This window comes from Caretta caretta, chromosome 1 (genome assembly GCF_965140235.1).
Source record: "Caretta caretta isolate rCarCar2 chromosome 1, rCarCar1.hap1, whole genome shotgun sequence".
NCBI lineage: Eukaryota > Metazoa > Chordata > Testudines > Cheloniidae > Caretta > Caretta caretta.
The window spans coordinates 283,747,168-283,769,147 of record NC_134206.1 but is presented as its reverse complement, the minus strand read 5'-3'; the positions used below and the strand labels follow the sequence as shown (position 1 = coordinate 283,769,147).

Here is a 21,980-nt window from a genome sequence, read left to right as displayed (position 1 = left end):
GTATGTATGTTTGTCTTTAAATAATACCTCACGATTCTAGTGTGTGCTCAAATATTGGATATTTTGGAAATACCATTTTAAAATGTCTTAACTTTTTTGTGTATTAAAATGAATATTATCCTTTAATTCTGAGGTGCTTTTAAAGGCACTGAATGACTAGAAGTCAGCTAATCAGAATGGTCCAATTTTGGACACTTACGGCTTGTCTGCACTAACGCTTAAGTCAATGTAGCTTATGTTGCTCAGAGGTGTGAAAAGGCCATCCCTCTGAGTGATGTAAGTTGCATCAACTTAAAGCGGTGTCCACGCTGTGCTATGTCAGCGGGAGACACTCTCCTGCTGACATGGCTTCTGCCTCTCATTGAGGTGAAGTAATTATGCCAATAAGAGAGCATTCTCCCATGGTCATAGCTCATCTTCACCAAATGCGCCACAGGAACGTACTGCTGTAAAGTAGACTATCCCTCAGACCTGGTCCGCACTACAAACTTATGTTGATATAACTGTGTTGCTTAGGGGTGTGGAAAATCCACACTCCTGAGTGACAAAAGTATACCAACCTAACTCCTGGTGTAAACAGAGCTCTCCTGTCGGCATAGGTGGTGTTTTCACTTGGTGCTACAGCACAACAGCAGCACCAGTGTAAGTGTAGACAAGCCCTCACTTTTGAACAAGCATGACTTACTCCTTCATTTCTTCATGAAATCCCATGATTTTTCTGACCTCCAAATACAGTGGTTGGCTTAATGCAGGGGTGGGCAAACTTTTTGGCCCAAGGGCCATATTATGGTTGCAAAATGGCATGGAGGGCTGGGTAGGGAAGGCTGTGCCTCCGCAAACAGCCTGGCCCCTACCCCCTCCCACTTCCTGCACCCTGACTGCCCCCCTCAGAACCCCTGACCCATCGACCCCCCCCCCCCTTGTCCCCTAACCGCCCCCTCTCAGGACCCCATCCCTAACCGCCCCCCTGGGACCCCACCCCCATCCAACCCCCCCGTTCCCTATCTCCTGACCCCCCCCCACCTGAACCTCCACCCGATCCAACAGTCCCGAGTGCCCCCCGGGACCTCCTGCCCCTTATCCAACCTCCCCCCGCCCCCTTACCATGCCGCTAAGAGCGGCAGGACAGGTTTATTGGAAAGCATGGGAAGTGGACGGGTGCAAGCTGTGCTGCCCAAGCGGCGGCATGGCTGTGGGGGAGGAGGGACAGCAGGGGAGGGGCCGGGGGCTAGCCTCCCCGGCTGGGAGCTCAGGGGCCAGGCAGGACAGTCCCGCAGGCTGCATGTGGACCACCTCTGGCTTAATGTCTCCAGTTGAGTATCTTTATCCACCCATTTATAAAGTAAAAATTTGCATCTGTTTTGGGAAATGTGCAGGATTAATCATTTAGTTTGGTGGTTGACTTTGCTAAGAAGAATTTTTCCACTTTCAATTTTTGCATTCAGTGAAAGGATTATTTTGGAATGCTTGAAATAACAGAAGGCTTTTTCAAATACGTTTTTCTGAGTTCTTTTGACTTTTTTTTTTTAAGGAAACGCTGTCCACTTGAACTTTTTTTAGTTTCCAAAAAAAGTTAAATCTTGTTTCGGGTACAAACTTTCGGGTACAAACACTTTCCAGCTTTAATTTTTTTTAAAAAGTGTTTTCCCTTATTGCTGTGTGAAAGACCCCCACAATTAAGAGAAACTGATGTACAAGGGAAGTAAGTTATACCCAAAGTGTTTTCAAATGCACAAAGTAAACAAACTGAATAATGACTATTGGAGAATAAAGGGCTTATTTTTTTTGTCATTTTTGCTACTCATCTTGTAGCAGTAAAAATATTGTGATACAGTAGGAAAAAAAATTCCCAATGAAAGTGTGTGCGCACGTGTATGCACGCAAGATAATGGTATCTCTTTAAACCAGGGTTTTATCTGGTTCAGTTTTAGCCAAGGCTACCCCATGACCAGCTAAAATCATGCTACCTTTTTCCTAGCATAGCTACAGGGTATGTTTAGGTTAGGCTTAGTTAACATGTGTTAAACCTGACCTAGGAAAAACTTTTTCACTAGGAGGATGGTGAAGCACTGGAGTGGGTTACCTAGGGAGGTGGTGGAATCTCCTCCTTTAAAGATTTTCAAGATCAGGCTTGACAAAGCCCTGACTGGGATGATTTTGTTGGGGATTGGTTCTGCTTTGAGCAGGGGATGACCTCCTGATGTCCCTTCCAACCCTGCTATTCTATGATTCTATTCTTTGGAGCTTTGCAGACCACTGTTTGAACTATAGTTTTAAACTATTAGGACATGATCATGTAATTGTACAGGAGCTGTGTTTCTCTAAAGGAAAAAGAAAAGTCTACTGGCATATGAAATTACTAGGAATAGATTGAACATCATTGCCCATGGTTAGCCAAGGTCTATGTCCTGAGTCTGGGATTGAATTAGAATGACTAATGATTCAGGCCTGGATTCACAAGGGATTTAGGCATTTAATCCCCAGATTTAGGGGATCTATCTGGGTTTAGGCAGTTAAGTCCCACTTTCAGGCTCCACTGTGATTCACAAAACTCCACTGAACCCTGTAGGTGCTTAAACTCATTTGGCACTTCAATTTTCAGAGCGAAAGCTCTCAAAGCACCTACGTTTCTGCCTCTGAGCATGTGCACTGCTGCCTCACTCTAGGAGTCTGAACAAGTATCTCTAGCCTAAACACCAGAGCAGTTTGCTAACCAGGGAGGATCAGTGTTTGGCTGCCTACTGGGTTGGGTCACATTAAAAATCTAGCTGGTGGAGGTGGTGGTGCCCACCTTATAATTTTTAACCCAGTGGGTAAAGCACTTGCCTGGGATGTTGATGACCCAGGTTCAATTTCCCCTATCTGCTGGAGAGGGAGAGAGGCTTTGAACAGAAGTCTCAGGAAGGGGCTCTAACCACTGAGCTATGGGATATTCTGATGTGAGGCTCCTTAAGCATATGTCTACACAGCAGTAAAACACCTGTGACTGGCTCAGGTTAGATGATTCAGGCTCAAAGAACTCAGGCTGCAGTGTAGACATTCAGGCTCTAGCTGGAGCCTGGGCTCTGACACCCATGAGGGAGGAAGATCCCAGAACCTGGGCTCCACCTTGAGCCCTACCATTTGCATTTCAATTTTATAGCCTGCAGCCCGAGTTCCAGGAGCCCAGTCAGCTGACCTGTGCCAGCCACAGCTGTTTTATTGTAGTGTAGACGCTCTTAATTTCTCGTGCTGCAGGTATTTCACTCTCTGTAAATAGACTCATCAGAGTAGGGGAAATGGACACTGGGTCTTCCAGGTGGATGCCCTAACTACTGGACTGTAGAGTTATTCTCTCTCCCCTCTTCCACCCAAGTATTTATAGACTGTGGAACAGTCATTGGGCCAGAGAATGGGATGGGTCAGGAAAGGATGAAAGGTAAGATAAAAGGAATGGTTAATCAAAGCAAGGTGCAGCATTAGGTGTGTCCTAAGTTTCCCTAAATCCTACCCAAATTTGAGAGGAGGAACTATTGTTTTTGAGAAGAAAATTGCAAGATCTTCAGTAGTTCACTCTGCAATGCAGTTAATTGCTTTATGTACCCATTTTAGAGAGATTTTTACTGTGAGCATCTTACCGGTAGTATTGGTCCATGATAAGCAAGTAAATTTGGAGTTTGTAGAGTCAGTCATTTGTTCTCAGAAAACATATGATTTCCGTGCCTCCCTCCCCCCCTTTTTTTTTTGTAAAATTAGTGTATTCAGCTTCTCTGTACTTCATGGGTCACTTTGCTTTAAGGGTATGTCTACACTACGGAATAAGGTCGAATTTATAGAAGTCGGTTTTTTAGAAATCGGTTTTATAAATTCGAGTGTGTGTGTCCCCACAGTAAATGCTCTAAGTGCATTAAGTGCATTAACTCGGCGGAGCGCTTCCACAGTACCGAGGCAAGCGTCGACTTCCGGAGCGTTGCACTGTGGGTAGCTATCCCACAGTTCCCGCAGTCTCCGCTGCCCATTGGAATTCTGGGTTGAGATCCCAATGCCTGATGGGGCTAAAACATTGTCGCGGGTGGTTCTGGGTACATATCGTCAGCCTCCCGTTCCCTCCCTCCCCCCGTGAAAGCAAGGGCAGACAATCATTTCGCGCCTTTTTTCCTGAGTTACCTGTGCAGACGCCATACCATGGCAAGCATGGAGCCCGCTCAGGTAACCGTCACCCTATGTCTCCTGGGTGCTGGCAGACGCGGTACGGCATTGCTACACAGTAGCAGCAACCCCTTGCCTTGTGGCAGCAGACGGTACAGTACGACTGGTAGCCGTCATCGTCATGTCTGAGGTGCTCCTGGTCGCCTCTGTGAGGTCGATCAGGAGCGCCTGGGCAGACATGGGCACAGGGACTAAATTTGGAGTGACTTGACCAGGTCATTCTCTTTAGTCCTGCAGTCAGTCCTATTGAACCGTCTTATGGTGAGCGGGCAGGCGATACGGACTGCTAGCAGTCGTGCTGTACCATCTTCTGCCGAGCAGTCATGAGATGTGGATGGCATGCAGTCCGTCTGCTGCCAGCCAAAGATGTAAAAGATAGATGGAGTGGGTCAAAACAAGAAATAGACCAGATTTGTTTTGTACTCATTTGCTTCCCCCCCCTCCCCTGTCTAGGGGACTCATTCTTCTAGATCACACTGCAGTCAAGGTGCAGCGAGGTAAATCTAGCCATGTATCAATCAGAGGCCAGGCTAACCTTCTTGCTCCAATAAGGACAATAACTTAGGTGCACCATTTCTTATTGGAACCCTCTGTGAAGTCCTGCCTGAAATACTCCTTGATGTAAAGCCACCCCCTTTGTTGATTTTAGCTCCCTGAAGCCAACCCTGTAAGCGCCCCTCCCAGCGTCAGAGCAATGGCAAACAATCGGGCATCTGAGAGTGCTGTCCAGAGCAGTCACAATGGAGCGCTCTGATGGGGCTAAAACATTGTCGCGGGTGGTTCTGGGTACGTGTCGTCAGGCCCCCGTTCCCTCCCTCCCTCCGTGAAAGCAAGGGCAGACAATCATTTCGCGCCTTTTTTCCTGAGTTACCTGTGCAGACGCCATACCACAGCAAGCATGGAGCCCGCTCAGGTAACCGTCACCCTATGTCTCCTGGGTGCTGGCAGACGCGGTACGGCTTTGCTGCACAGTAGCAGCAACCCCTTGCCTTCTGGCAGCAGACGGTGCAATACGACTGGTAGTCGTCCTCATCGTGTCCGAGGTGCTCCTGGCCGCGTCGGCTGGGAGCGCCTGGGCAGACATGGGCGCAGGGACTAAATTTGGAGTGACTTGACCAGGTCATTCTCTTTAGTCCTGCAGTCAGTCCTATTGAACCGTCTTATGGTGAGCAGGCAGGCGATACGGACTGCTAGCAGTCGTACTGTACCATCTTCTGCCAGGCAGGCAAGAGATGAGGATTGCTAGCAGTCGTATTGCACCATCTTCTGCCAGGCAGGCAAGAGATGGGGATGGCTAGCAGGCGTACTGTACCATCTTCTGCCAAGCAGCCATGAGATGTGGATGGCATGCAGTCCTTCTGCACCGTCTGCTGCCAGCCAAAGATGTAAAAGATAGATGGAGTGGGTCAAAACAAGAAATAGACCAGATTTGTTTTGTACTCATTTGCCTCCTCCCCTGTCTAGGGGACTCATTCCTCTAGGTCACACTGCAGTCACTCACAGAGAAGGTGCAGCGAGGTAAATCTAGCCATGTATCAATCAGAGGCCAGGCTAACCTCCTTGTTCCAATAACAACGATAACTTAGGTGCACCATTTCTTATTGGAACCCTCCGTGCAGTCCTGCCTGAAATACTCCTTGATGTACAGGCACCCCCTTTGTTGATTTTAGCTCCCTGAAGCCAACCCTGTAAGCCGTGTCGTCAGTCGCCCCTCCCTCCGTCAGAGCAACGGCAGACAATCGTTCCGCGCCTTTTTTCTGTGCGGACGCCATACCACGGCAAGCATGGAGCCCGCTCAGCTCACTTTGGCAATTAGGAGCACATTAACCACCACACGCATTATTCAGCAGTATATGCAGCACCAGAACATGGCAACGCGATACCGGGCGAGGAGGCGACGTCAGCGCGGTCCCGTGAGTGATCAGGACATGGACACAGATTTCTCTGAAAGCATGGGCCCTGCCAATGCATGCATCATGGTGCTAATGGGGCAGGTTCATGCTGTGGAACGCCGATTCTGGGCTCGGGAAACAAGCACAGACTGGTGGGACCGCATAGTGTTGCAGGTCTGGGACGATTCCCAGTGGCTACGAAACTTTCGCATGTGTAAGGGCACTTTCATGGAACTTTGTGACTTGCTTTCCCCTGTCCTGAAGCGCATGAATACCAAGATGAGAGCAGCCCTCACAGTTGAGAAGCGAGTGGCGATAGCCCTGTGGAAGCTTGCAACGCCAGACAGCTACCGGTCAGTTGGGAATCAATTTGGAGTGGGCAAATCTACTGTGGGGGCTGCTGTGATGCAAGTAGCCCACGCAATCAAAGATCTGCTGATATCAAGGGTAGTGACCCTGGGAAATGTGCAGGTCATAGTGGATGGCTTTGCTGCAATGGGATTCCCTAACTGTGGTGGGGCTATAGACGGAACCCATATCCCTATCTTGGCACCGGAGCACCAAGCCGCCGAGTACATAAACCGCAAGGGGTACTTTTCAATAGTGCTGCAAGCTCTGGTGGATCACAAGGGACGTTTCACCAACATCAACGTGGGATGGCCGGGAAAGGTGCATGATGCTCGCATCTTCAGGAACTCTGGTCTGTTTCAAAAGCTGCAGGAAGGGACTTTATTCCCAGACCAGAAAATAACTGTTGGGGATGTTGAAATGCCTATAGTTATCCTTGGGGACCCAGCCTACCCCTTAATGCCATGGCTCATGAAGCCGTACACAGGCAGCCTGGACAGTAGTCAGGAGCTGTTCAACTACAGGCTGAGCAAGTGCAGAATGGTGGTAGAATGTGCATTTGGACGTTTAAAGGCGCGCTGGCGCAGTTTATTGACTCGCTTAGACCTCAGCGAAACCAATATTCCCACTGTTATTACTGCTTGCTGTGTGCTCCACAATATCTGTGAGAGTAAGGGGGAGACGTTTATGGCGGGGTGGGAGGTTGAGGCAAATCGCCTGGCTGCTGGTTACGCGCAGCCAGACACCAGGGCGGTTAGAAGAGCACAGGAGGGCGCGGTACGCATCAGAGAAGCTTTGAAAAACAGTTTCATGACTGGCCAGGCTACGGTGTAAAAGGTCTGTTTGTTTCTCCTTGATGAACCCCCCCGCCCCTTGGTTCACTCTACTTCCCTGTAAGCTAACCACCCTCCCCTCCTCCCTTTAATCATTGCTTGCAGAGCCAATAAAGTCATTGCTGCTTCACAGTCATGCATTCGTTATTCATTCATCACACAAATAGGGGGATGACTACCAAGGTATCCCAGGAGGGGTGGTGGAGGAGGGAAGGAAAATGCCACACAGCACTTTAAGCACAGCACTTTAAAAGTTTACAACTTTAAAATTTATTGAATGACAGCCTTCTTTTTTTTGGGCAATCCTCTGTGGGGGAGTGGCTGGTTGGCCGGAGGCCTCCCCACCGTGTTCTTGGGCGTCTGGGTGTGGAGGCTATGGAACTTGGGGAGGAGGGCGGTTGGTTACAGAGGGGCTGCAGTGGCAGTCTGTGCTCCAGCTGCCTTTGCTGCAGCTCAACCATACACTGGAGCATACTGGTTTGGTCCTGCAGCAGCCTCAGCATTGAATCCTGCCTCCTCTCATCACGCTGCCGCCACCTTTGAGCTTCAGCCCTGTCTTCAGCCCGCCACTTACTCTCTTCAGCCCGCCACTTACTCTCTTCAGCCCTCCACCTCTCCTCCCGGTCATTTTGTGCTTTCCTGCACTCTGACATTATTTGCCTCCACGCATTCGTCTGTGCTCTGTCAGTGTGGGAGGACAGCATGAGCTCGGAGAACATTTCATCGCGAGTGCGTTTTTTTTTCTTTCTAAGCTTCACTAGCCTCTGGGAAGGAGAAGATCCTGTGATCATTGAAACACATGCAGCTGGTGGAGAAAAAAAAAGGGACAGCGGTATTTAAAAAGACACATTTTATAAAACAGTCGCTACACTCTTTCAGGGTAAACCTTGAAAGTTAACATTACATACATAGCACATGTGCTTTCGTTACAAGGTCGCATTTTGCCTCCTCCCACCGCGTGAACGGATTTTGGTTGAATGCCAGCAAACATACACTGCAATGCTTTGTTCTACAGTGATTCCCCAGTACGTGTTGCTGGCCTGGAGTGGTAAAGTGTCCTACCATGAAGGACGAAATAAGGCTGCCCTCCCCAGAAACCTTTTGCAAAGGCAGAACCGCAAATGCCAGGGCAAAGTAATCCTTTCACATGCTTGCTTTTAAACCATGTATAGCATTTTAAAAGGTACACTCACCAGAGGTCCCTTCTCCGCCTGCTGAGTCCAGGAGGCAGCCTTGGGTGGGTTCGGGGGGTACTGGCTCCAGGTCTAGGGTGAGAAACAGTTCCTGGCTGTCGGGAAAACCGGTTTCTCCGCTTGCTTGCTGTGAGCTATCTACAACCTCCTCCTCATCATCTTCTTCGTCCCCAAAACCTACTTCTGTATTGCCTCCATCTCCATTGAAGGAGTCAAACAACACGGCTGGGGTAGTGGTGGCTGAACCCCCTAAAATGGCATGCAGCTCATCATAGAAGCGGCATGTTTGGGGCTCTGACCCGGAGCGGCCGTTCGCCTCTCTGGTTTTCTGGTAGGCTTGCCTCAGCTCCTTCAGTTTCACGCGGCACTGCTTCGGGTCCCTGTTATGGCCTCTGTCCTTCATGCCCTGGGAGATTTTCAGAAAGGTTTTGGCATTTCGAAAACTGGAACGGAGTTCTGATAGCACGGATTCCTCTCCCCAAACAGCGATCAGATCCCGTACCTCCCGTTCAGTCCATGCTGGAGCTCTTTTGCGATTCTGGGACTCCATCATGGTCACCTCTGCTGATGAGCTCTGCATGGTCACCTGCAGCTTGCCACGCTGGCCAAACAGGAAATGAGATTCAAAAGTTCGCGGTTCTTTTCCTGTCTACCTGGCCAGTGCATCTGAGTTGAGAGCGCTGTCCAGAGCGGTCAGAATGGAGCACTCTGGGATAGCTCCCGGAGGCCAATACCATCGAATTGTGTCCACAGTACCCCAAATTCGAGCCGGCAACGTCGATTTAAGCGCTAATCCACTTGTCAGGGGTGGAGTAAGGAAATCGATTTTAAGAGCCCTTTAAGTCGAAATAAAGGGCTTCATTGTGTGGACGGGTGCAGGTTTAAATCGATTTAACGCTGCTAAATTCGATCTAAAGTCCTAGTGTAGACCAGGGCTAAGGAGTTCTCACTCCATATTAGGTAATGATCCACAATTTTTGTTTTTCACTCCTTAGTCCTCAGAGGCAACGATTTTGAAAAAAATCGATTGTAACAAACTAAACTACACTTCTTGTAATTACTAGTTCTATTATTTATTTAATTAAGTGGTTTAATATTTTATTATGGTTGTACCCAGAGAAACTGGTCATGATCAAGTTGTTGTACAAAACACATGTGTAGGCACAGTCCCTGCCCTGAAGAGCTGATAGTCTTACCACAATCTCTCCTTGTTTCCTGGATTTCTTAAAGCTAATCTTCATCTAGTTATTGCATACCATGCCTTTATATGCAATTCTGCATTTTCACAGAAACTTTTAGTACCTTATTGGTATTTTTTTGTTTTGTTAGGATTCCCTTTGAAAAGCATTGGTTTATTAACTCTGTCAGAAACCAGAATCTGACTGTACAAATTTGATCACATTACCCCTTGGCAGCAATATTACTTAACATTTTAAAGGAACAAAAGTCCTAGCCATCTGTTTTTGTCCTCCACAACCATATGTAACAGATGTAAGCAATAGTATTTCACTCCACTCCTTATGTCCCAAGCAGGCATGTTGACCTGCTTGTTGCCTCTTGCTATATATACTTTGGAGTTGCTACTGCTTCAGTATTCTGTGCTTAGACCACTTATTCACACAACCTTAAAACTTCTTTTTAAAAAAACATTTCCTATGGATCCTCTTCTATGTGTGCTAGCAAACTTCTCCCCCTTCCTCATCTACTACTGGAAAATTGGGGAAATTTGTATTTGTCTTTAGATGGAAGATGGGCAGGCAGGATTGTTTGTGTATTGTGTATTTTGTGAGAAAGGTTGATTTTTTTTTTTTTTAAATGCCAGTCACTTGTTTCTGTTTCTAAAACGAAACAAGAAATGTGTCTACAAAAAATTGATTCAGAGTTAAGGTTGAAAGCTTAAACCCACACATGTCAGTAAATCTCCATTTAAACTGGTACTACTCATCAGTGGTGTGTGAGATTTTCTTCATTCTCAGAAAAGTCACTTTGGATATGTCACCACTAGAATTAAATATCCAGAGCTGCTCCATGTCAGCTGACTAGGGCTTGCTGGGCACAGGCTGTTTAATTGGGTCTGTTTAATTGCTGTGTAGACATTTGGGATTGGACTGTGTCTGGCTTGTAAGTAGAAGCCCCACTTGTGTGGAAGGAACACAAGCCCCACTTGTGTGGAAGCCTCCTCCATTCTTCCCCCCTTCGCCCACCAAATTTCAGAGCCACCTGGCTGGTACAAATTTGGGTGAGGTTCTCCATTTCTCTACCCTTCCCCCACATTTTTGAGTATTCCTCCCTGGGTCTGGATCTTGCACTAATGAAATCAGTGTGAGAATTTTTTCACTAATTCAGAGGGAGCAGGGTGCTACTGAGTAGCAGCAATCCTTGCCTCTTCTGCTGCATTGTAGTCTTCCCAATCTGCAGCAGAGTTCAACTGAGTTCCTTCTTGACAGTTTCACTGCTGCCCTTCTGACTATTAGAAGTGAAAACAGACAACAATCTGGTCAGTTTTAACTGTTGAAATTAGTAAAAGCTTTGAGCGGCAACAGATGGATTGGAGTTCTTCTGAATTAGGAAGGCAATACTGCATTGGTTGATTAATGTTTGGTGTTTTATCTTTGTAGCCACAGAGTTAGAAATTGTTGGTTTCTTAATGGGGTTTATGTTTCAAAGATGATTCTCAGAGAGAATATCTTTGTCACTAGATGTGGAAAAATACTGAGAATATCTCTTCTGTTTAGGTTGGAAAGGTTCTGAACCCCCTCTGTGAAGAGAGAGAGTGACAAAATTTTAGGGTAAAAATTTGACATAAATGTTGACTCACCATCAATTTGAAATGAATTCAATTATAAAAACAAGTAAAAAAAAAAAAAAGCTTCTGGTGCTAAACCTGCACCTTCCAGTTTTGTGTGTTGCAGCCATATTTTCTGGTTTTTAAAAATGTTTTTCTTTCCCATGCTATTGAGTAAGAACCCACATAAAGCTGGAAAATGGTGACAGCGAAATAATGAAACTGACTATATAAAGAGCTGTCAAATGCAGAAAGTAAACAAAGTAGGGGGGAAATGAGAAGCTATTTTTTGTTAATCTTTGTTACTGTTGTCTTTCTTACTTTTAATAATGGTAGGTAAAGCATTCTGAGAGTAGGATTTGTAATTTGATAGTTTCCTTTTAAGTTAACTGTGCGGAAAATAATCTGTATTTTCACATGCTTTAATCTTCCGTTCCACCATAAATAAAAACAGCTGACTAATTTATTGGGCCAGACTCAACCCTTATATAACTCCATTTAACTAAGTGACACCTGGGATGAATTTGGTTTATTATCCTCAAATCAGATTGACAGGCCGCTTCATTTGGTTAGCTTCCTATTAACTTCCCCAGGGCTCTTGGCAGGTTCAGGGGTCTGTCTGTGTGGGGCACTTGCAGGGTCAAGGTCATATCCATATGATGGTGCACAGATACTGTGTTTTGACATCCTGTGCTTTTAAAATTGAAATAATTTAAAATTAAGTTTAAAAAGCCATATTAAAATAATCTCTCAAAGTATGAGAAAATGTTTGGGAGATGGAAAAGGGCTGTACTGGCAGGGGAACAAATATTCTAGCTTCTATGACTGTATTACCAAAAAAAGTGTAAAAACCTAAAAAGTAAATTTGTGACAATGCGCTTTATGTGATTTAATGGTTTAATAGCTGAAAACTAGCCATTACAATGCCTTTTATTTTAGTAAGCTTTTTTTTTTGAGAGCGAGAGAGAGTAGTTATGTATGAAGATGATGTGGTTACAGCTGATTTGATCTTATTGGTCTGCAGAATCCTCTCCTCTCTCTAAAATCTTAGAGGAGGGTTAGTGAGAAGTCTCTTTTATACGTATTTTTGTACACTTTATACTGGAGAAATCTGTTTTTTGAAGTATCACTACTGTTCAGCAAAGATTTATTCATATTTAGATATATAATGTAATTAGATTGTATCCATAATTTTGTTAATTCAGTTCACTTTTTTTTACACAAAGAACGTAGCTAAAAAATTGCCCGCAAATAAAATAAAATTTTAAAGTAAGAGGGTCCTCAAGTACTTCTGTTCTCCCCTTCTCTTACACATTTCTCTCCATATTGTGTTCCAACTATTTTGACTTCAGAAGCAGGACCTAGCACAGGTCCAGTTCTGAAAATGGTTACAAGGGTAGAGGCATCTTAATGTTAGTGGCACCAGGTGCAGTAATGTACTGTAAGTGAAATATCTGTAACTACAAAACAGGGCTGGGACTGCGTACTTGAAAGAGTGTAGCTGGCATTGCAAGGTATTTACGTGCCCACATGCTAAACATTTGTATGCTCCTTCATGCTTTGGCCACCATTCCAGAGGACGTGCTTCCAGTAGAAGCCGTGATCGGCCGAACCTGCGGATGTGGCAGGTAAATAAACTGGCCCGGCCCCCCAGTGGCTTTCCCTGAACAAGTGGCGTCCCAAGTCTGGGAAACACTGCTCTAGTTGGCAACTATTAAAATGTGTATTTACAAAAACTATAGCCTTTACAGTACACTAAGTTTGTTACGACTGGTAATCAGGATGATTCTCTCTCTCTCTCAGTATACCTATATATGTGTATACACGCATACATTTAAGCTATCATATATTCACATTTTTAACTTTTACATTTTCTTATGTTACATTTACTAACATTTACTAGATGATGATGAATTACTCATGAAATTGTGTCAAGCTGCATTTGGATGGAAATTGGAATTCAATTAAAACGCATAAAAACAGCGTTAGTTTTAACTAATTTTACTAGTTAAATAGAACTTCTTTAAATGTGCTAGATATATAAGAAAAAGTGAGTTTATCAAAACATATTTTGCATTTAAAACGAACTGATTTGTTAAAGCTGAAGCTAGTTTAATTAAACTGTTTCTGGTCACCCTGACCTTCAAGACTTTGGTACTATAGTAGCTGTCATTCTCTCACACCTAGTTTTTATTCATAGACTGGAAGAGGAAAACAAGCTTTCCTGCTTTTTCAACTTCCAGTCAGTTTCTCAGCTTTGAACTAGTCATTAAACTGAACTCATTGAATAAACTGAAATGAAGAAAATATTCTTTCTAGACCTGCAGAAGGTGCTACTGACTGCTAAAAGCTGATTTAGCACTTCAACTCTGTTCCAGGGCTTCCATAAGTCCAATGATTTGACTTTCTTTAAAACTTCACCAGCAAACATGTACCACTTAAAAAAATATTCATGTTGTTTAAATGATTATTTACAGATTATAGTGAGTTTAGGCCCATAATCCTGACAGGTTTTATACAATAAGCAAAATTGGCATAGTCATTATTTGAAGGAAAGGCTACCATGGAAAACTAAAGTGCTGTGGAAAGTGATATCTAGGTCGGGAAGACTCTTCCCTCTGATTTAATACTTAAGCTACATAGTTGCATGACTCCCCCCCCAAGTAACATCCAGGAGGGGACTGGGGAAATAGTGAAGTTTTCCAGCCTTAATGTCTGCTTTACAGCAGTTAGGAGGCTTGAATAGGAAAAAGAGATGGTCCATCTCTAAGCATCTGAGAAAGGGCAAGAAATAGGCTGAACTAGAGTACTGTGCTGGAATTCTGTAGTGTCATCTTTTGTACTAACCTTTCTCTACTTGGTTTATCCTCACATTAGTATGTATCCAGTAAGCTTTTCAAGCTCTGATTACTATGATTTGTGGTATGCAAAATCCTTACTGCCTAGTGTAGCTGTAGGTGAACAGTGCTGATACAGTTACTGGCACTGTGATAACTTTGCATGGCATCACCTTTCAAATTCAAAGTAAAAAGGGCAACATCCAGGCATTTATGTTTGGATTTTGTCTTACTTTATTTTAGGCCTTGATTTGCATCTTACAACTCTTTCTATATTTGGTACTTTTTTTCAGCACTGTTCCTCCATATAAGAGAGCCTGATTTATTCTGAGACTGCAAAGAGAGAATTTCTGCAAAGCTGCCTCCTCCTTTGCAGACATAATGTGTCTCCCTTCCCAGACACCTAGAGCAACAGCTGTACTATGCCTGGTTCCCATTTGCTTTGGCAGTAGGTGCCCTGCTGCTATTATTAGGGGTCTTGCATAGATGGCAGCATAGCACTGGAATATAGAGATTTTAACCAGTTTTTCTGCTTAGCTTTCAGGCTAATGGAATGTTGAAAGGACTGAACTATGTATGAAGTAGTGTGACGGTGAAATGGGAAAACATGTTCCATGTGTTGATGATTTGGGTACCAGATGCGTTTGCTAACGAATACTGCCAGTGTAAGCATAAGGTCAAGTTTATTTCGTAGATTCTCTACAGGTTTATATCCTTTGTCTTCAGAATGGCATTGAGGAAACAAAGGTGTTGTATTCTTGTTATGTTGTCATTCTGACTAATCTGAAAAGTGTAACAAACATTAGACATACAGTATAGTGACTAAGCTCTTACTCTTTCCCTATCTCTCCCCTCCCCTTCCCCCCCAAGCATTATGGACTGTTTGCCCTATGGAACAAGGAAGTTCTATAGAAACATAAATTTAGATCATCTTGTGTGGTTTGGTTTGAGTTACTCTTGAGTATAGGTTTTAAATATTGTCTTTTAGTGCCCCTTGTATCTCTTTTAGGGCCTCCTCCTGGCTGCTCCTGGCGATTAGCTCCTTCCAGGTGCTAGACCCTCCTCTGGATATCTCTCCACCCATCTTCTCTCATCCTGCAGCTCCTCTTGCTCCAGGAGTTGCAGCTTCCTCTTCGTCACTTGGCACTCTAGCTATGTCACTGGGGTCCTCCCCTTCCTGGATATCAAAGCCTTCCAAGGAGAACTGTCCCAGGCAGTCTGCTCTCCACTGTCTGGTCTGCACTACTTCCCCAGTGGCTAGTAGGGGAACCTGGGACTGCCCTTTACTCTGGGTTCCAGCTCAGGGGCCCTCTCAGCAGCCAAGGTCTTCTGTACCCCATACCTTGCTGCCTTTACCCTTTCCTGCCTTTCTGGTTCTCCAGTCCAAGCTCCCTCCTCCAAGGGAGTAACTGCAGGCAACCTATCTCTAGCCCCAAACACACCTCCCTTCCCCCAGGGAGTGATTGCAGACTACTTCACTACAGCCCCCTTCTGCTCTCAGCTCCTTTATACAGACCCCTCCTGTTTTTGCCCAGCTGAGCTTCATTTAATCAATCCCTGCTCCCTGACTCCTCCTCCAGATGCAGCCTGGGGAGTTAATTGGTCTACCTGGCCCCTTCAAGCCTTCTGTGGGTTGCATGACCTATCACACTTATCGTGTATTTGTCCTATAAATTTATTGCCCAGAGTAGGGTTGCTAGGCGTCCGGTTTTTGACTGGAATGCCTGATCGAAAAGGGACCCTGTGCTGACTGGGCTGCTAAAAGTTCCATCGGTGACGCAGTGGGGCGAAGGCAGAACTCCCTGCCTGCCCTGGCTCCGTACGGCTCACAGATGCGGCTGGCATGTCCGGCTCTTAGGTGTCCGGCTCTTAGGGGCCAGGGGGCTCTGTTCACTGCCCCCACCCAAAGCACTGGCTGCGCAGCTCCCATTGGCTGGGAACCGCAGCCAATGGGAGCTGTGGGGGCAGAGCCCGCCAGCACAGACAGCACATAGAGCCCCATGGCCCCTCTGCCTAGGAGCTGGACATGCTGGCTGCTTCTGGGAGCCACTTGAGGTAAGCTCCGCCTGGCCGTAGCCCACACCCTGAACCTCCCCTCCCACCGTGCCAAAACTCTGAGCCCCCTCCTGCACCCCAACCCCCTGCCCGAGCTCTGAGCCCCCTCCCACACCCAGGCTCCTTCCTAGAGCCTGCACCCCAGCCCTGAGCCCCCTCCTGCATCCAAACTCTCTCCCAGTCCTGGCACCGCCTCCTGCACCCCAACCCCTCATCCCTGGCCCCACCCCAGAGCCCACACCCTCAGCTGGAGCCCACACCCCATCCCGCACCTCAACCCCCTACCCCAACCGTGAACCCCCTCCCGCACTCCCAACCCCTCAGCCCCAGCCTGGAGCCCCCTCTTGTACCTCAAATCCTTCATACCCAGCCCCACCCCAGAGCCTGCACCCTCAGCCAGAGCCCTCACCCACTCCTGCACCCCTGCCCCAGCCCAGTGAAAGTGAGTGAGGGTGGGGGAGAGCGAGTGACAGAGGGAGTGGGGATGGAGTGAGTGGTGGGTGGGGCAAGGGTGTTCAGTTTTGTGCGTTTTTAGAATGTTGGCAACCTGAGCTCAGAGCTGGAACAAGTTGATACTGATTTTTGCTTTCAACTTCATTGGTAACCTGCTAGGCTGGAACACTATCTGGCATTACCATAAAACTTTTGGAAATTGCCCTTGCAGTTTTGGAATAATCCATGAAGTTAAGGAGTTCTGTATATTCATCCTCTCTGAATATTCATGAACAAGTGTGGTAAAAGTAGTATCACTTGTACCATACATGTGCAAAATGCTTTTTTTTCCAGAGGCTTATAACTAAATAATTCAGGGATTTTCATTGTAAAGAGAAACACTTCTAAGTAAAATTTCATTTTTGAATCTCCAGTTGTTTCAGTGATAGACCTGTTTAAAAAAAAAATCCCTTTCAATAATTTTTGATGTGGAAAAAATAAGTTTTCCATCATGCTGAGATCATGAAAAGTTTTTGCTCAGACTTTCCAAATCATTCACCTCCAGAAAGAGACCAAAACTGGAAAATTTCTGCTTGCAGGGTGAATTGACTCATGTTCTGCGATGTTTGATTTCTGAGTCTTGCTTCATGGGAATCCCAGGTACTTGAGTAAAACAGGGTTGTGACCTCAAGTGGGACTCATTTCCACCAAGGCAGAACAACAAACTTTGCTGCAGGTATTATGATCCTGTGGTGGGACACATGGATACATTTTCACGGAAGTGGGATTGGGAACTTATTTGTTTTGTGTTTTCACTCCAGTTCTCCTGACATTTATCTCCTAAAAGATATGTTCTGGTTCAAGCCTAGGTTATTGGGCTTGGTGCAGAAATTTCTGGGTGAAATTCTATTGACTGTGTTGCTAAGGAGACCAAGTGATAATATTAATAGAAAAATTGCTAAGTAAAGCTGCATTCATCCCAACAATCTGAAATGTCACAAGTTAAAGAAGCACTTCACCATGAATAAACTGAGATGTTTTGTTTGCTTTAGAAGTTTAAAGATACAGTATGAGTAACTGAGCCTGATGCTGGAGGTTACCATTTTGCTAAAGTATGGCATTTACAACATTGCCCCATAAACTCAATAGAAGAGATTGGTAGTCCATTTCTAATCTGCTTTATTAGCTACTGGTTAACAATGAGGAAATTGAGTCATTAGTTTCTTTTTATTGTTAAACTATTGTTAAAGCAGGTTGGACATGTGTTCTTTCTAACACTGGTTCCCCTCTTTGTCACCTCATTGATTCATTTTTGGGGGGTAGGAGGGCTAGGAGTGACAATTTTTAGGCTGTACAGTTCCTCTCTTAATTTAACTGTCTGACCTCCAAAATGTTCAGTTAGCTGGAAAGAATAGGATGTCAGGACCTATTGAAGTGTGGTGAGTGAGCAAACAATCATCCATTACAAACTTTGCCCCAGGAAGGGAGCAGCTGCAAAATTATTAATATAACATTCCTAAACTGCTGTAGGAAAAGGTACTTTCTTGTCCGAATAGGAAATAGCTGAAGTTATTTGTGAAGCCTGTTTTCTGCTGCATTGAGCCCATTATACCTGCAGACTTGCTGAAAAGAATCACATCTTCTGTATTATCTAGCTGTTTAGCCATTCTTTTACAGCACTGTAGGTTGTAGTAAACTACATTTCTAAATGAAATAACTGACATTTAATCTTTCTTTTAAAATTTTATGTAAATTATAACTTAGAGTGGGGAAAGCAGTCTTTTTGTTTGGTTTAGACTACTAAGTATGATTGTTTGCTTATCTGTATTTAATGTGCTGATGAGGATGAGAGTGAATTCGTGCGCTCTCATCACTATAGTAATGATGGAGAACAAAAAAAACTTATTTAAAGGGAGGTGGCATGATATAGCTAAAGCGATTAATGGTTGAGAGACTCTGCAGCTGACAGTTATTTGCACGTTGACAATTTGAGCGCTACACCTCAGAGGAAAACATGGTCCCTGACTTAGGAAATGTATGTGCTAAATCAAGGCTGTACAATGAACAGACTAGGCCATTTTTGCTTTGAAGCCTAGACCTCTTAACTCTTTTGGTAGATCCAATTTTTGTAAGGTCATATGTTTTTTATATACTTGAGAATAGCTGTCTACACACACACACATTCTCTCACTCATTCTCATTCTTTCACTTTCATTCTAGGGAGGTAAAAGGATAACCGGTAAGTATTAGGCTTACTGTTAACTGACCTTAACCGTTAACCCCGGCAGCCCTGCACTGGCCAGAGGGACTCTAGCCCTGGTGGCGAGGCTGGGCTGGCTGGCTGGAGTGACTCCCGCCATGAAGTGCCGGACGGGCTGGTGGGACCCCAGGCCCAGCCAGCTGAAGCGATTCCAGCCCCATCTGTCCTGGTGGGACCCAAGCCCTGGCTGCGTCAGCCCGGCCGGAGCGACCCTGGCCCTAGCTGTGCTGGATGGAGCAACCCCAGCCGTGCCGGGCCGGCGGGACTGCGGCCCCCAGCCCTGGCAGCACTGGCTGGCGGGACCCCAGCCCTGGCCGTGCCAGCGGGTCCTCAGCCTGGCCAGAGTGACCCTGGCCCTGGCTGTGCTGGCCGGAGCAACCCCAGCTGCGCCGGGATGGTGGGACCCCTGGCCAGGCCGGGGCAGCAGGACCCCCAGCCCTGGCTGCCCTGCACCAGACCAGCTGAAGCAACCTCGGTTAACCTGTTAAACTATATAATTTTAATTGTTTAACTGGTTAACTTTTTTAATCAATATTTACATCCCTATTTCACTCTCACTCCTCCCCCCCAATTGAAGTAAGATGAGGATGTTTCCTGTTCGTTTTTTCTTTTCCCTTCCATTAGGTCTATAACAAAAGAAGGGAACTCATTTCATGTTAGTAGGGTATTTTGTGTGTCTCAGAGTCTTCAAATGTGATTTCTGTTGCCCAGTTGATAAGCTCCTAGTTATGATCAGAGAGCTACAATAGAATATAAAAACTAGGTTATAGTCACCATAGTAGTAATTATCCCAAAAGCACTTTACTACTACGCATATAATAGGCATCATCTGTGGGGTAAAATATGGCAGCTGTTCAACAGCGTACAGTTACAGAATTCAAGACAAAAAGTAAACAATCATACATTTGATACTCATTTTTGATTGTGTTGATATATAATTCAAAAGCTATAAGGTGTCATATTTTACATACTTGTAAAGATGGCCATTACGGTTGAGGAGGCACTCTGTCTTCTAAAACAGTACTGAATGAATGCCTGCAGCATGGGATTTGGTGATACTGCACTGCTGCAGGTGTGCCATCTCTTGGATGAGACCTAAAACTAAGGTCTTGAAATGTATTTATTAAAGAATACTGTGGTACATTTCACAACATTTAAAAAGTTTTGATCATGTATCCTGGCCAGATTTAACTGATTTTATTCTATGTTCAACTGGATATAGTATTTTTGTGTTCATATGGAAATATTTCAAAATAAATGCTGTTCAGTTACAAATATTTTAAGAATTCTAGCAGTAAACCTAAATCTCATGTCCTAATAGCAGATTTCCATTTTGTAGGAAATCAAGCCCCAAAGTCATTATAACCATGGATACAGTGATTCTCTTGGACGGAAAAGCCACATTGATGATTACAGCACATGGGACATTGTCAAAGCTACACAGTAAGTGCATTTTTTTGCAGTTTTAAATTTGTCAATATTTCCATTAGTGGAATGACAGTAAAATCTCTTTGTTTTAGTTGCATAAACTTTGAATGAATAATTTATTTTTTGTATCCTCAGAAACAGCAATCCTGGGCTGGTGGATTATAGTACACGATTTGAAAAATGAATTAAAAAAATGCTTTTGAGGGAAATTTACGCACACTGTATGAAAATATACAGAAGCATTTATGCAGAGTTTTGAGATTTAGATTATTGCTTGGGTGGATGATGGAGAAGAGATTAAATGCTTTCCGAAATTAGTTTTTCTTTCTATTTATGGTGTTCCTTATGTTTTAAAATACAAATAAATTACTAGATGGAGTGGATCATACACAGTTACAAAATGCTTATGTGATTTTAGGTGCTTAGACCATTGGCGCTCAGGTGGGATTCGCCTGATCACCTTTAAATCTACAATTTCAACACTGCCATAAAACTGTAAATTGGTTGCCAATCAGCACAGTAGCAATTAATCATTGTACGAATGAATCACTGGGATAAGTATTTTTTATATAGGTGCTAAATTACATAAAAAACAGATTATCTCAAATATGAAGCAGTTATTATTTTATATTAATACACAATGCAGAAAGTGGAGAGGGAGGCTGGTTGTTTCTCCTGCAGTTTGGGTGCTTATATGATTTTCATAATTATAATATCGGAGTGCATGCAGTACAATATAGAGTTGTGTTGTGAGTGGTATGAGAGAAAATATGAGAGTACACTGAGCCTTTTTGTTTGGCTTGCTGAACTGCTGTGGTTATTTTTGTTTATCTCCATGTGACAACAATGCAACATCTTTTCTGCAACACAGTGAAGATAACCTCACTTGTGCTTTAGTTGACATGGTAAATGAATTGAAACGTTATTCTTTTACAGGTTTCAGAGTTGTAGCCGTGTTAGTCTGTATCAGCAAAAACAACTAGTCGTCCTTGTGGCACCTTAGAGACTAACAAATTTACACTTGCATGTGATTGAGACTTTGTCTACAGGTTGCTGCGATATAACTTACGTTGCTCACACCCCTGAGTGACATAAGTTATACCGACCTAAAAGCCAGTTAGACAGCACTATGTCAGTGGGAGAGCTTCTCTGGCTAACATAGCTACTGCCTCTCACGGAGGCAGGAGTTATTAAGCTGACAGGAGAGAGTTCTCCCGTCAGCTTAGAGCATCTCCACCACACACTCTGTAGTGGCACAGCTGCGCTGCTGTAAGTGCTGGAGGGTGGATGTAGCCTGGGTAATTTCTTTAGTGAACTGTAGCCAGCCAATATTTAATTCTTTGTGAACACTGACTTCTTGGAGGTAGATGGGGAGGCTGAGATTGCCTATTTTTCTTAATGTAAAGAGGGAAAGTTTTATATTTTCTGGGGGAAACAATTTTTTAATAAGCTTTGGCTACTATTGGTCATTGTGCAGGAATAAGATATGGTTGTGTCAGTAGGGCCAGTGCCAGCTTACATGGGAGGCCAGGGAGAGGAGATCAGATCCCCACCAGAGGGATACGGTCCCTCAGATGCACAGAGGGCAGAGAAAGAGGGGCTCAGACCCTTTATATTGGCAGGACTCCCCTGATCCCTGTGCATACCGGGAGGCAGGGAGAGGTGCTCAGATCCCTCCCAGAGGGACAGGGGCATCTGTCCCAATGCATGTACTGGCGGGGAAGGAGAG

The 21,980-nt window shown here is 44.8% G+C and overlaps 2 protein-coding genes across 4 annotated transcripts in view; one reads left to right on the top strand and one right to left on the bottom strand.

Moving 5' to 3' along the window:
- The window catches only part of ZDHHC17 (zDHHC palmitoyltransferase 17), a 138,696-nt gene that overhangs the window by 6,372 nt on the left and 110,344 nt on the right, over positions 1-21,980 (top strand). For all 3 annotated transcript variants that reach the window (XM_048835718.2, XM_048835719.2, XM_048835717.2), the window contains exon 2: positions 20,163-20,266. In XM_048835718.2, coding sequence (XP_048691675.1) covers positions 20,163-20,266 — 104 coding nt within the window. The remainder of the gene's footprint in view (positions 1-20,162; positions 20,267-21,980) is intronic.
- On the bottom strand, positions 7,481-9,371 carry LOC142070798 (uncharacterized). Its single transcript, XM_075124766.1, has 2 exons — positions 8,455-9,371; positions 7,481-8,066 (listed from the first exon to the last, which is right to left on the bottom strand). The coding sequence occupies exons 1-2, from the start codon at positions 9,032-9,034 to the stop codon at positions 7,525-7,527; spliced, it is 1,122 nt and encodes a 373-aa protein (XP_074980867.1). The 5' UTR covers positions 9,035-9,371; the 3' UTR covers positions 7,481-7,524.

What these genes read in the sequence shown, in the direction of transcription:
- LOC142070798 (XM_075124766.1), bottom strand. Translation starts at nt 9,034, where the DNA reads ATGCAGAGCTCATCAGCAGAGGTGACCATGATGGAGTCCCAGAATCGC. An exon ending in AGGCGGAGAAGGGACCTCTG is followed by an intron (nt 8,067 to 8,454) that starts GTGAGTGTACCT and finishes TTTCTCCACCAG; the next exon opens with CTGCATGTGTTTCAATGATC.